This window comes from Urocitellus parryii, chromosome 14 (genome assembly GCF_045843805.1).
Source record: "Urocitellus parryii isolate mUroPar1 chromosome 14, mUroPar1.hap1, whole genome shotgun sequence".
Lineage (NCBI taxonomy): Eukaryota > Metazoa > Chordata > Mammalia > Rodentia > Sciuridae > Urocitellus > Urocitellus parryii.
In genome coordinates, this window is record NC_135544.1 from 7,213,546 (window position 1) to 7,229,008 (window position 15,463).

The 15,463-nt window shown below is 39.1% G+C and overlaps 1 protein-coding gene across 10 annotated transcripts in view; it reads left to right on the forward strand.

The window, feature by feature from the left end:
- Unc5d (unc-5 netrin receptor D) overlaps positions 1-15,463 on the forward strand; it is a 505,260-nt gene that overhangs the window by 444,251 nt on the left and 45,546 nt on the right. For all 10 annotated transcript variants that reach the window (XM_077792634.1, XM_077792633.1, XM_077792636.1 and 7 more), the window contains one exon: positions 15,015-15,183. In XM_077792634.1, the coding sequence (XP_077648760.1) occupies positions 15,015-15,183 (169 nt within the window). The remainder of the gene's footprint in view (positions 1-15,014; positions 15,184-15,463) is intronic.

Below are 15,463 nucleotides of genomic sequence, written 5' to 3' on the forward strand. Positions count from 1 at the left end.
AGGGAGTAGAGGCCACACAGAAAGGCAGTGGCAAGAAACTGGAGCTGCCAGTAGTGTGTGCTGGTGAGAAGTCTTGGACTGGGTCAGTGTCAGATGTGTCCTCCTTTTCTAAAGGCCTCTGTGCAGTGAGGAGTCCAGGAGGGATTCTTGAAAGAAATGGTCTCATTTCCCAAATTTTAATTTGAAAGATTTGGGTGGTTTCTGTTTTTGTTTTTACGTTCCTCAGAAATCTTTGGAGGGAAAGAATATCATCCTTTCTAATTTAACCAAGTACCAATCATTTTTTTTTTATTAAATGAAATTAAGGTATCCAAGAAAGGGTGTTTAAATATTAGCTATCTCAGTGCACAGACCCTCCACCCATATTACTGTGAGAAGAAGATATGGATATAGCCTACTCTTCTTTTTTCCCCTCTCCAAGCTCTCTTCTACAGCCCACCCCACCCGGAGGTTACAGAGTAGGGAACTAGACCAGAAAATTATTACAGGGAATTTGCTTCTGAGAAGCAATAAAATGAAACCAAAGGCAAACATTCATTTCTTTTTCCAATTACACTGTCATGTGGATATTCCTGACCAAATGCTTATACTAGCATTGGAAATGTTGTAACTAATTTTATAACATGACATGCATTTTGGAATTGGGACTTAGTCCAGATGGGATATTTCAACCACTTTTGTCTTCTGTTTTTTTTTTTTTTTCCCAATTGAATGGCATGTTCTGTTCAATGGGAACATTTTGCATTAAGGATTGGGAAGATAGAGATTTCAATAATATAAACATTATCTTTTCTAAGGGTGCTTAGATGGCACCAAAGTTTTAAAGGCAGTGCATAAAATAAAACTAAATACTAGACTTACAAGACAGAAAAAGTAGCTCTGGAAAAGGAAGAATATAGAATTTCTTTGCCAACAATGAGCTCACAAACACTACTTCATGGACGTAGTGAAGGCTACTTCTATGGAACAGCTTCATGTCATTTATTGCATAGTAAACTATTGGGGGGACTTCATTTCTAGAAGAGTAAAAAGAAATCATGTATAAATTCATCTTTTCACAATAAGATTTAAGGACTGGCCAGCTGGCCACTTTATTAATAGAAATGGAGTTTTTATTATATGAATCTGTTTGTAGTAAAGTATTTTTATGTCAAAATATTTAAGGTCAAAATAAAACTTTTCGTCATCCTGAATAAACTTTTCCTGGGACCTCTGATTCCTCAGAATATAAGAAGCCCCTGCCACCAGGCTAGTACTGTAAGCATAGCAGTCCCTCATCAAACTTTGCCTCTTGAGTTCTGAATAACACCTGCCTTCGACTCTGCCCTGATACTAGGTGATTAGTCACAGCATTGTGGCAGTTATGAACGACCAATAAAAAAAAAAAAAAAGAAAGAAAGTCTGGTCACCCTTCCGGGTTGATTTGCATCTGTGTTTGCCTCCCAAACTTGGAGACAGGGTGTATGTTAAACCATCCCTCTACTCAGGCAAAAAACAAAACAACAAAATCATACCTTCTCAGCTGGGCTTGATGGCACATGCCTGTAATCCCAATGGCTTGAGAGCCTGAGGCAGGAGAATCAGAAGTTCACAGCCAGCCTTAGCAATTTAGCAAAGCCTTAAGCAATTTAGAGAGACCCTGTCTCAAAATAAAAAGGGCTGAGAATGTGGCTCAATGGTTAAGCACCCCTGGGGTTCAGTTCTCGATTCCAAAAAGAAGAAGGAAAAATTGTACCTCTCAATGCAAAGAAAGTTTTAGACTTGTGAAATAGTTTCCACAATTGGTTTCTTGCACTCAATTCAGTCAATAACCACTTATTTGTATCCATTACTCTAAACCAAGCAGAATATAATACCATATAAAGAAGGTGGGAGAGAAAGTGGGATGGATAAATGGATGAAAAGATACTTACAGATAAATATAGACATATAACAGGGTGTGGTATTTGGAATCCAGTGTACTTCTTCTGGATTCCTGGAACTGACAAAGTTCAGAGGTGACTAGGGGAAAAAACCCAAATACCCCAACATTTAGATGTCAGGAATTTTCCAGCTGTAATGCTAAAGTCAATTCCCCACCTCCCTGTAGAACCTACAAAGAAGTATTTTATCCTAATGCAACCATGCTCCCACCCACTCACTCTCATACCCTCTCACTCTCTACTGATAGAAGAGTGGGACTCCAAGAGAAAGAGAAGTCACATTTTGGAGGAATGCCAGTACCCAAAAGGGCTGTTCCCTGCCCTTTCCAAAGCCCAAAACCAAGAGCCCCAAGACAAATACTCATAAAATTGGGGTCATCTGCAGGAAGTGGACACTGATACCTGGTTTTCTCATTGTTTATCATTGCATTGACTCTGCTTCCCTGTGCGACCAGGGAACAGAGAAAAACAAAACTGAGAGGGCAGGGCAGGGCGTGGGGCAAAACCTAGGAGAGCAGGGGCAAAGAACACTTCCATAATTTCCAAGTCTCCTCATTCTAAAGAGGTAGAGAAGATAAACCCTGGCCATGAGTTATGGGCCAGGGTGAAAATGAAAACCACAGACTTGTCAGGGCCACTTCAGTGTAAGTCAGAATGCTGTAAGTTAGGGCTGCTGCCAGCAGAGAGCCACTTGACAAGTGTAACTGAAATGCACAAGGAGCTCCTTACTATAAAGTCATTGAGACTTTTTTGAGTCACCACCCATCTGTACTGAGCCCATTAAAGATTGTCTTATTGTTAAAAATAGTTGAAATCACCCAAGGAAAAGATGGCCACCTTGCCACAGGCATTTAAGTAAGGAGAAGATATGTTTTCTCTTTCCTTCCTTCCTGCACAGTGCCACAGAGACCAGCTCAAGGAAGGAATGCATGGGAAACCAGCAACCTCTCCCCCTCTGCTGACCAAGCCTCCAGAGCTTCATGCGCACACGTGCCTGAATGTCCTGCAAACATGTCCATGGGGATTAGGGAGGAGGGGTGGGATTCTAAATCAGATGAAAAAGTTTTAATACTAAAAAAAATGAGTCTTAACAACCAAATAAACTATTATAATAATAGATGCAACTGAAAGGTTATAGAAGCAAAATGAAAAGGCTTCAAGGGACCCTGCTTTAGCGGGTGGCTCTTCCACACCCAATTGTTAGAGAAAAGTAGGAAAACTAAACTCATCTACTACCATAATAGATTAAGCCAAATAGGCAAACCCATTTACTTAAATTAACAACAGAATTGCAGAGTGATGTGTATGATGACAGATGCACAAATATTATAACCAGGAATGAAGGAATGAACCCCGTCTAAAGGCTCAGAGAACATCAGTTGACCTATAAACTAAAAGAGCATAAAGGACATGCAGTTGAGGGGAGTAGGATGTGCAAAGAGCCAGAGGTATAAATAGTCTTGTGTATTTTGAAAACTAAGCAAAAGTAAAACAAAACACGCAAGGAAAAATTACAAAGCGGCTAAAGCATAAGGTCTATGTTAGGCAGCATCACTTGCTATCTAACAGAGACCAACACTAATGGGTAAAGATTGACGGGTGAAGATCTGATGGGTAAAGATTGACGAGACTGGACATTTGGGAGACTTAGTCATATTTACCCTTTAGAGATTATCTTTGGCTTCATCTCTACTGCCTGAATTCAGTCCTTCAGGATACAAGCACCCTCCTTGAGAGCACAGCAAAAATATGTCTCGTTTTGTTTAGCACAATTATTAATGGTGTTCCTTTGCTGCCTCAAAAGTATGTCGATCTGGACAATAAATTATAGTCTTTCTACTTGTGAGTGTCCTTGTCTCTAGTCTTGAATGTCTTAAACCCTATCCTCTAATCCTCTCATTGCTATCATTGGGGATTTTGGAGAGACTTGGGGGAGAAAGTTGGCAGGATCTGTGTGTTAATGTGGGGTGAAGGAGATGAAGGAGTTGAAGATAATGCCCAGAAATCTGACTTGGGAACTGATGATTAATTAGCAGAAAGAGATTTGCCAGCTGAAGGTCACTTGAGGGTTTGTGATGATAGTTACCCTGGGAGCAACTTTGGATTTCCTTTCAGGGATCAAATATAGCACTTTGACCTACAAGAAAAAGGATAGGGAACAATTGAAAAGTAAAATGGATTTTTTAAAGAGTAAGTAAATAAAAGGGGAAAACAATAGTGATAATCAAGAATCAAAAAGACAACCACTGAATCAAAATCCTGCATCCAGATTCTGGGCAGAGGTGTGACAGCTGCTTTACTTACCTGTCAAAGGGCATGATGTGGAGTACGCTTGCACACTCCACTCAAGGTGAAATCTCTGCCTTTGCAGAGAAGGATCTACCAACTGCATCTATGAACTGGTAACATATGTCAATTGTCAGCAACTCAATGCCAACGTAAGCATTGGCTTTGCAAGGAGAAATTTGAAAATCATGGGAAATACGATGACAGGGTAGAATGAGAAGAGCATAGGAATCCAGAAGGCTTGGGCTCTGGTGGCTCTACCAGCAGCCTGGATGACCTTGTGCAAATGTTCTTTTTCTCCAGACCTCAGCTTTTAGCATCTATAAATTTTATATATTATTAACTGTTTCTGGATTTGGGTCAGGTCAATATAATAACTTCATATCTGAGAAGTCCAGTGCAAACTGTTAAGTGCATGTATTTATTGATTTATTTTATTTATTTTTATTTTCGCAGTTCTGGGGATGGAACCCAGGGCCTTATGCACACTAGGCAAGCACTTTGCCATTGAGTTACACCCCCAGTCCCTAAAGTGCTACTTAAATGTTACATTTTGGTATTTTATTCATTCTTCATTTTTTTTAATGTTTTACATTTTATTTTATTTATTTATTTATTTTGGTACCAGGGATTGAACCCAGAGACATTTAACCACTGAACCACATCCCCAGCCCTTTTTCATATTTTAGTTAGAGACAGGGTTTCACTGAGTTGCTTAGGGCCTCGATAAGTTGCTGAGGCTGGCTTTGAACTTGTTTTTTAATTATATAGGTAATGGAAATTTACTTTAGTTCTGTTCCAATGACACAGGATTCTTCCCTTTTTAGTGTTACCACATTCCAGATTCAGGAAAGATGCATTCAATTACAGCAAACATGTTTGCAGTTCATTATAAATCAGGACCTCTGTAAAGATACAGAGAACTCCCTCAAATACCATTAACTCTGCCTCTGATTTTCGTAGCACACTGGCCTATGACTTATACTTCAAAGGTCTACTGTATGAGTCCCACAGTGGACTATGAGTAGGCTGGTCCTTTCATCAGTAGATGAGTAACCACCTGAGCAGGGCAGATGACTTATGCCTCCTTGAACAGCTTTGTCCTGTCCCCTTTGCCGGGATTTCCTTGCAAGTTAGGTAGTAACAGATGGAAATGAATGGATTGTCCTTGTCACCATTTCTGCTCAGTGGTCATTCCTGGGTCCAAATTCTATTTGTTGTTCAAGTGAGTTTTGGAAAGTTTTATTGGACACACAAAATTGATGGTATAGACCTACCCTTTCCAAGATATTGGCACTAATTACCTCTATAACAGGTATGGGAGCTAATGAAGAAAGGTACTTCCTATGTAACAAAGCAAAAAAGAATCATTCTGCTAGTGCCAGGGAGTAAATTGCTGCCATTTGAGACTTACATTAATTCTTTCAGGCTACTGCTATGCAGTGTAATAAAAGGGGCAATTTATCAAATGGTATCTTAATGACCTAGAAGGGTTAATGCACCTTTAGTGGAAGATTATATTCTTTTTCCACAGTAAAATCATGGTGATTTCTTCACAGTCATTTAGGTTAGAATATAATGCCATTGTCCCCAAAAAGTAAGAGAAAAAGATTAGTGGAAAAAACAAGGAAAGGGAAAAACAGAAATAGAATTCTTATATTGTCATTTTAATATCTGCTTCATGGGGGCAAAAGAATTTCCCCCAAATCATACTCTCTGCTTTCCCTTCTGCCCCATACCCCCTCAGTCCAAAAACACACCTAAATAAAAATTGCCATCATTTTAAATCAAAGCACATTTGGGACCCAGGTGAGCTCACAATGGGAAGTGATTGGAGTGGTCAGGAAGAGTCTTTAATTAAAGACGCCATTGACAAGATCACAATGGCTCTGAGTGTTGCTAATAGATCAGAACGGAAGGTCCACCTTAATTCAATAAGAGAAAGTCACTGGTCCATGGGTTTGATTGCACATTGTAAACGGACACCACATACTGTGATTATTTTTATTTGTATGCACCCTCTCTTTTATTGCCCATGCTGGAACTAGAAATAACCTGTCCTATTAAGATATTTAACATATACCATCCTTTCCACTTCACGTAGTTATAGCCTAACAAAAATGCCAGGAGAAGAAGATACCAGCCCACACTGAGGCTGCTGCCATACTTTCTATAACAATCCCACACCGCCCTTTGCAAAATTGCACCATGAACTTCCTGTTTTTCCTGTGTTATAATCTGTAAATGAAACCATAACAACTTCCCAGGACTCCATAAAGTTACATTCAGATCTGGAGCCCTGCTATCAGTATAACTCAGTGATAGAGGAATTGCCTAGCTGTGCGAGTCCTGCGATTCATCCCTAGCACCATTAAAAAAAAAAAAAAAAAAAACAGAATTGAGAATACAGAATAGGAGCTCAAGATGCTGAAACCCTGAAGATAATCCAATGCCAAACAGATACCTTGACCAGGTTGCTAAGTGTCTGGGAGACTACAGTGGACGGAGGCTGGGGGAATGCAGCAGAGGGTCTCAAGACAAGAGAAGCTTGGTGATAAGCAAAGAATGGCTCCCAAAGTATGTCCACATCCCTCTCCCTGGAACCTGTTGATATTTTATTACTTTACCTGTTTTAGAAAAAAAAAAGAACTTGATAGATTTAAAGACCTTGAGAAACAGAGATTAATGTTGATCATCAAGGGGGAACCCAATGCAAGGTTCCTTCTTAGAGGAACAGAGGAGTATCAGAGTCAGAGATCTGAAGATGTTCTGTTGCTAGCTTGAAGAGGGAAGAAAGCACCTTGAGCCAAGAACCTCCAGGAGGGGTGCAGACCTGCCAACCCCTATATTTTTGTTTTTAGCTCAGGGAGACCTCTGAGCTACAGAACCATGAGATAAATTCATCCTGATCCAATAAATCTCTGGTGCAGCCATAATATAAAACAGAAGCAAGTCTCTATCTTTTCCATGTTATCTACCACAAGGCCCCCAAGGCATTGTCTGCTCTCTATGACTGTAGTCGTAACAACACTCATGCCAGTATTTTCCCTTAACGTTCCAGGTTCGGGGCTGTGGGTATAACTCAGTGATAGAGGAAATGCCTCGCTGGTGTGAGTCCTGGGATTCATCCCTAGCACCATCAAAAAAAAAAAAATCCAGTGTTGAGAATATGCCCCAGGGAACATATTCCTTTTCATTCCATTTCCCACCAGCATCCCTTCCCAGATTTACCTCAGAGTTGCGGTGTGACCTTAGGTAGGGCATTCCACCCCATGCAGTTCTCCTAAACAATGAAGGTGTTGGTCCTGATTACTCCTAGGTCCTTCCCCAGCCTAAAATGAAATGATTCTATGAAATCGGATTCAGAGTTTTTCCAGAGTAGTTTGTTTTCCCCACTCAGAATGTAAATGAATAAACAACATAGCAGATATTAAAACATGTCACAGTGGCAGGATGCATAAATCCAGTCTTCTCCTTCCCCCATCTCTCTCACAGGGAGCCATCATTTCACTTTTAAAACAAGCTCAACACAAGCCCAACACTGCATGAAAGATGAGGCTCAAATTGTATCTAGGAGCTGGTGATTTGCACATGATTTGTGATTCCCTTAGTATATTAATTGGTAAACACCCGATGAATGTGTGTGTAAACGAAAGCCATTTAACATATGCAAACAGTTTAATCTCTCAGTACGTTGTTGCTCAAATTTCACAAATTCAGATACTTATTCCACTGTGAATGTCGTTTCCTTCCCACCTCACCCCGCCTTGTGCCATCCCCTTCCTGTGATCCTATTTTAGATAATACCATGCGGGTGACCCACATCTTTAAACCCTTTAATAGTAGAGGCATATGTTTCTGTCCTCAGAGAATTCCACACGTTGCTGGTTGTAATCCCTGTTCTAACTGCTCCCTTCCCTGCCCCAACTAATGGAACATAATGGCTTGATGAGCTATGTCATTATTCCCAGTTACTGCTAATCAACCTGACATCCTTGCTTATGAATATACACAGAACTTAGAAAAGAGGGAGACAGAGAATTGTCCCTGGGCAGTTGAATTTTCTGTCACAGTAACATCAGACCAGGCTTCAATAATGAGCCTTTCAACTTGACCAGCATCCAGATTCCATTTTGAAAGCCTACCTTTGCTTGTCAAAACACCAGGCCCTCATTGCATGAGCTGTTGCTTTCCACATTTCCTCAAGAGTCCCACAATGCTTAAATGTTAGTGACAGGACCTCTTTGCATGTAGGGAATGCAAGTAAAGAAGTATGGGTTCCATGCCCCTGTTGTAAAACTACTGAATCCAGGTCTTCTTGGGTAGAGTCCAGAAATAGAATATTAGGTAAGCCCCCAAGGAATTCTGAATCATATTCCAGTTTTAGAACCACTTAAAGATGAAAAGCAAGCAGTCTCTTATGATAAAGGGAAGATTTTACTCCACTCCTTATCCTCTATTCGGCTCCTCACCTCCTATTCTCCCTTTCCAGATGTCTGTTTTCTTGAATAATGCATAGAAGTTACCAGAATTAAAGTCCTCAGGATATGTAGTCATGGTGTTAAGCTGGGCTGATGAGAAAAGGCTGAATTTCAAGGGCTCAGCTATTCCTGAGGTCCTATGATATCATTTTCCTGAAGCTGATCAGAAATCCCTGGTCAGAACAGATGAGTAGAAAAGGAATCTGACTTCAAGAAAACAAAAGAAACCCTAAACCCTTGATTTTTATACACAGCAGTCTTAGCACCCTAAGTCAAAATCTTGAGATTTTAATGGAGAGAAAAAGAAAAGAATTGTTTGAAACTGTGTCTTCTTAGTAGAAAACTGTAGGAGGCTGGAGCTACCTTGCTTTTTGAACTCTAAGACTACAGCTTCTATCTCTCTGCCTTTTATGTCTTTCCATTAAAATATGATTTAATTATGTATCGACCCAGGGCCTGAGAGAGTAAAACTATCATTACTCTCCTGCCTGGATTCCTGAATGATACTCTGGCTAAAGGTGATCAAACCTACATTAATCTATAATATAGACCATAGGAGGAAGGCAGGGAATGGTAATTGCCAAGTGCAGCATGGCAGACAATAGCAACAATGAATTCCTCATCTCAAAATTCGGAAGTAGGAACTGTTTTTTTGTGTTTTTTTTTTTCTCCTTGAAGAAAATGATATTTTACTAGTTTAACATCAGGTTAAGAAATATTAAGTGCTGAAGCAAAATGTAGGAAGATATACCTCCGACCTGCCATAGTTAACAGTTGTAATACCCATACCTTCTTCAACATCAGCAGCCCCTTTCTTTGGCATTGGTGCACAGATGGGTGCAGGAGTGTTAGTTACTACATGGTGTGGTTTGGACCATCACCAGGACCAGCTGTGTTACCTCCATCTCCCTCCAGTACATATTTTAATACAGTAGTCAGTGGCCTTGCCAATTTCATTGTCAGAATTCTGGAAAAATAATCTTCATTCATTCAAAAAATCATTTTATTGTGATATAATTTTAAACTTATTTCATTGTTGTAAGAACTGTCTAAAGAATTCCTTCCTCTTACATTTACGTTCATGAATGTTTACATTTTATCATATTTTCTATATTTTTCTCTCTTCTCTCTTTACACATGGTGCGTGCGCATGTGTGCGCGCGCACACACACACAGTTTCTTTTTTAACCATCATGAACAAGATGCCCTTATATAATCTCCAAAACAAGAAATTATATAACTACAGCATTTATTATAGAAATCAGACAATTAACATTGAACATTAAATAGTATTGAATAGTATTGATAAAGTATCCACACACCAGGTGTCCAAGTCACGTATTTTATAGAAAATGAAAATCCAAGTCCATTAGTTAGATTCAGTTGCCATGTGTCTTTAGTCCCCTGTAATCTTCAATAGTTCCTGAGTCTGCCTTTGTACTTTATGACATTGATGGTTTTTCAGCATACACATCAATTATAGTATAGAACTGGCTCCATCTGAGCTTGTGTATTTCCTTATGATGAGACGCTGGTTGTGCTCTTTGGGCGGGAATGTCACAGGAGGGATGCTGCATCCCATTGGGAGCTGTATTCCTCCCATTCATCCTGTTCTTGGCAGCATAAATTTTGATAATTTGCATTAAGTATTGTCTACAAAAATTCTCCATTGTGAAATAATATTTTACTTTTTGTAATTAGCAAGCACTCTATGATGAGATGCTTTGAGACCAAGCACATACTTCTTTCTACTCTTCAAACTTGCTCCCAATAGGTTAATGTACATTTATGATTTATGATTGAATTGAGTATTAATGTGGTTGATTGCTAAATGATGGTTCTCTACATTCATTAGTTGGTTTTCTATTGAATTAAGAGTTTTCACATCCATTTATTTTCTTCAGTGTATTTTGTGGGTTCTTATATTACTCAATGGGTTGTAATACTTCTTTATTATTATTTACTTTTTTACTCAAGGTGTTTCAGATTTGATCACTGGAAACTACTTCAAACTGGCTCCTATGTTCTGTCAAAAATATTTTGAGTGTTTACAACCACTGTCTATCAGGCACTAAGGATACCCTGATAAACATTTTTTTTTTAAAAATTAACCAGGCATATTAGTACACACCTGTAATCCCAGCTACTCTAGAGTCTAAAGCAAGAGCATCATAAGTTCAAATACAGACTGGGAAATTTAGTGAGTCCCTGTTTCAAAATAAATTTGAAAAAAAGAATTTAAATGAGGGTTTGCTGGAGGTGCAGTTCAGTGATAAAGCATACCTGGGTTTAATCCCCAGTACTGCTAAAACTTAAATTGAATTCAAAATCCCAACCTTATGGAGTTTAAATTCTAGTTTGTGGAAGTCAAAAAATAATAAGCAGGGGCTGAGGTTGTGGCTCAGTGGTAGAGCGCTCGCCGAGCACGTGTGAGGCCCTGGGTTCAATCCTCAGCACCACCTAAAAATAAATAAACAAAATAAAGGTATTATTTCCAACTACAACTAAAAAAAAAATAAATATTTAAAGAATAGTAAGCAAATGGTATAGATTTAAGAAGTAAATGTTGTGGAGAAAAGAAAAGCAAAAAGCAAGTTTGCTGAAATTACTAGGGCATAGGCAGGAAAACTCATTAGTAAGTGTCATTTGCACAAAGACCTAAAGGACACAGGGGACCCTCATCATGTAGATGTCAAAGTGTCCCAGGCAGCACCCGCACTCTGGAGCAGGGGGAACAGAGGCCATTTCTTGAGGCAAGAACACACTGGCATTTTTAGCAGGATGGCTTAGTTGAGGACAGACTCTGGAAGGCAAGGAAAAAGCAGGCAGAGCAGTATCATTGCCATTTACCTTAACTGCCTATAATGTGCATTAGCACATTACAAAGGTCTTGAGTTTTTGTTCAAACATATATTGATATAATGAGAATTTATTGAATTAATTAGCCACCGCAGGGAACAGATTTCCTATAGAAGTGACCTGGCTCTGAAATTATCTTTTTCTATGCACACGTAGGATCCAAACTATGGGTATATGCATATATCCCTGACATAAGAATTGATACAAATAACAAAGAAAAAGTTAACAAAGTCACATGCAGCAAGGCTTTTCAACCTGTAGACCAGTTTAGGATATGTGATCTATATAGGTGTTCATGTTATGGTATTAAAATCACTATTGTTATTAATTCATAGTATCTACCAGCTCACAACTATTTTAGGAAAACATGTCACCTTTTTTTTTTTCTCTCCCATCAGGAACAAGGATACTGCTTTGTCCCATATTATATAACATGAGAAAATTTAGCCAGTTGTGGTGGTGCACGTGTGTAATCCCAGCAACTTGAGAGGCTGAGGCAGGAGTAACACAAGTTTGAGACCAGCCTCACCAATTTAGTGAGGCCCTAAGCAATTTATCGAGACCTTTTCTCAAAAATTGGAAAAAGGACTGGGAATGTGGCTCAGTACTTAAGCACCTCTGAGTTCAATCTCTAGTATCAAAAAAGAAAGAAAACCTAAAATGCCATCTATGCTTTCCTTGCAAAACGTCATTTTTGTCCGCACCTGATTAAAGCCTTGTCACTTCCAGCCCTCTGTTCTCAAATGTCCTCCATCTGTGACCACACTTCATCTAATCCCCTCCCCACTTCTTTCCTTGGGATAGCACAGGGGCCAACAATTTGACCAGAACATCTCCTAAAAGTAAAAGAGAAGAAAAGTACAATCTGGTCACAGAGGGGAGCCTGTGAGTCAGAAATGTAGGGCTCTCTTCCTACCCTCCCTTTGATTGATTTCTCTGTGACCTTATGCTGCTAACACCTGCCTCCACAGGTGTGTGAAGGGCTTTAATTAATATTTGTAAATCTCCCTGATTGCCACAGATAGAGGGTGGCAGAAAAGGGCAAATTATTATTAATCATGGGAAAAAAGGGGGAGAGATTAAATTTTGTTCCTTCACCAGAGAGAAGCCTACAGCACAGACACTATTTTTGGGATAGAAGGATTAAATATAAATCCTGATTTACTTACTTTGCACTTATGGAAATGTCCAGTGCCTGCTTAATGCAAAACTCCTACTTCACGCTCTTCCCAATCCTCAACACACAGGGCCTCCGACTCCTAATGCTGCCTATTACTGCAAGGAGTCTTGCTATTCATTGAGTGTGAGGGTTCATCTAATTAGCTGATTTCAGTTCATTTGGCATTAAATAATTCCCCAAATTCCCATATGTTTGAACAATATGCTCAACAAGGGGGATGATTCTCTAAAAGCAATTAAATAGTTCTTTTAGGAGAGCTTGTCATCGGTCATTCGTAAGTATCTCTGCTATTCCTGTCCATGCTGAATGCAAGCAGCAATTACACGGAAAGCGCTTAACCCTCTCTAATGGCCACTGGCAAGTGTCCACACACAGGCTGCCACTTTGTGCTGGTTACGGAGCACATCTGAATCTTACAATTTTTTTCAAGCCTTGAGTATATTGTTTTAAGCTTTTCAGAGAGGATTGGCTATGCTAATACCCTGCTTTCCAATCCCCTCCCTGCTTAAAGGCAAATTCAAACATGTTTCTAGCTTAGCTTATGGTTCACTTATAGAGGAAGAAAGGTCATCTTTGGACTTTATGGAAGATTGAACTTTTTGATGGCATCTCCACTGGTTCGTGGAGGTGGGAGAGGGACCATGTAATAATGCTCAGGTCTGTCTTGGATACAGCAGATATAAGATGCTTCTGTTCAGTTATATGCCCTGGCTTTATTGCAGCATCAAATTACACATAATGAGCTCAAGTGTGACCATGACTGACTTGAGAGAGAACAAGAGATGTCAACAAAAGCAATTCAGAAATTAATAACATGTTAGATGCACTCATAGAAAACTGTTTGTTTATAAAAGATCTCAAAACAGGTATTATCATTTAGGGCTAAATTTCATCTTTATGTTACCCAAGAGACTGTTCTTTTTTATCAGAGATGACATATTTCAATGCCCTTTCTAGATGGCAAGGGTGAAAGCTTTGATAACAATAGTAATCCTAGGTCTCCGTTAGTATTGCTCATCTGTGAACCCTAAATTATTTTTATTGACTATATTCAATATAATTATATTTCCTACAAGAGAAAATCCTGCAAACAAAAACGAAAAAAGATCAAACAGCTTGTTTAAGAACACATGTGCGGTTAGATGAAAATTAAGTAGACATCTGAGTTTTCACTCTTGCAGTCCTATAAACTACCTCTTTTTAGTGTTTATAGGCAGAGACTGAAAATAAAAGCCAAGGGCTGGGGTAGCTCAGTGGTAGAGCAGTTTCCTGGCCTGAATGAGACCCTGGGTTCCATCCCCAGCTCTGCAAAAAATGGACAAAAAAGGAAAAAAGAAAAAAAAAAACAAGAAAATAAAAAGGGAGGCATTCAATGAGGTACTATTATTCCTTTAGTTAAATTTCACTTTCTTTTATCTCTTTCAGGACTGCATTTCATTGTAAATAATTCACAATACTGAGAAATCAGAGTACCAGGTTAGGGTGGAATTATTTAAAATTTAAATCTGAAATAGAAAAGTGTTGAAAATATAGAATTATGTATTTGATTATGCACATTTATTACTGTCTCCTGTGCTATCACTGTATAACCTATGAATGTGTGCATTGGCAGAAAATAAATGTTTTCAAAACCAGAATAAACATACTCAATCTGTGTATGTTTGAAATATTGTTTGGTTCCATAATAATTTGTTTTCTTATTTACTTGCATTAAAAAGCATTGCTGAGTGTGTTGTTGGGAAAAGGGAATCCAAGATCACCAATCAGTCACATGTATAAAGTTTGTCATGGATAATGTTATCAACAAGAATAAGGATTCAGCAGCTAATGTTTGACTCACCAGCCAAATCATTGAGTCCACCAGCTCCACCCTATATTCTCAAAGAAGCATTGGTCATTTTCTCAATTAGTTGATCAAAACCTAGATTGGGAACCTAGACTTAAAGTCAGCCTGTGTGCCCTAATGGTACAACTCACACTTATTCTTGGGTGAGCCCTTAGTAAATGAGGTGCTATCCAGAAGGGAGTTCTGGAGAGGGATTTGCTTGGCATGTATAGTACCCCAGTTTGGAACTAAATTCTCATTGAAAATTCCTGCTTCTGGCCAGGTTTAGTAGCTACTCAGCTACTCAGGAGGCTGAGGCAAAAAGAGTACAAGTTCAAGGCCAGTCTAAGTGATTTAGCAAGATGTTCTTTCAAAGATGGGGCATCTCAGTGTATCATACCTCATCTTGTCATTGTGTCACTTTGTATATACTCTCTTTTGTTCTTTTCCCAACTCTGAAGCCTGCAGTCAGATGGGTCTGAGGTGCTCCTGAGTCCTGAAGTCACCTGTGGTCCTCCAGATATAATAGTCACCACCCCCTTTGCGCTGACCATTCCACACTGTGCGGACGTCAGTTCGGAGCACTGGAACATCCATTTGAAGAAGAGAACACAGCAGGGCAAATGGGAGGTAAGACGCTATCCTTCCTTTTGCAAAAAAATGGGATTTTAGCTCTATAGATGGGATAGATTTTACCCTAAAGTCTCTTACCACAATGAGTCAGTTGTACAATTTTCAAGCATTTTCTTGTTGCCAAGGAGTTGTGGCATGAGTTTCATAGAAGCCTCAGGTATTGGCTAATTCTTGGGGGTTTTATTAAAATTTTTTCTGCAAAAAAAAACAAGGAAAAAAGATAATCCAGAGGATTTTGTTTTGTTTTAGAATTCAATTGTAATTATCTACACAGACA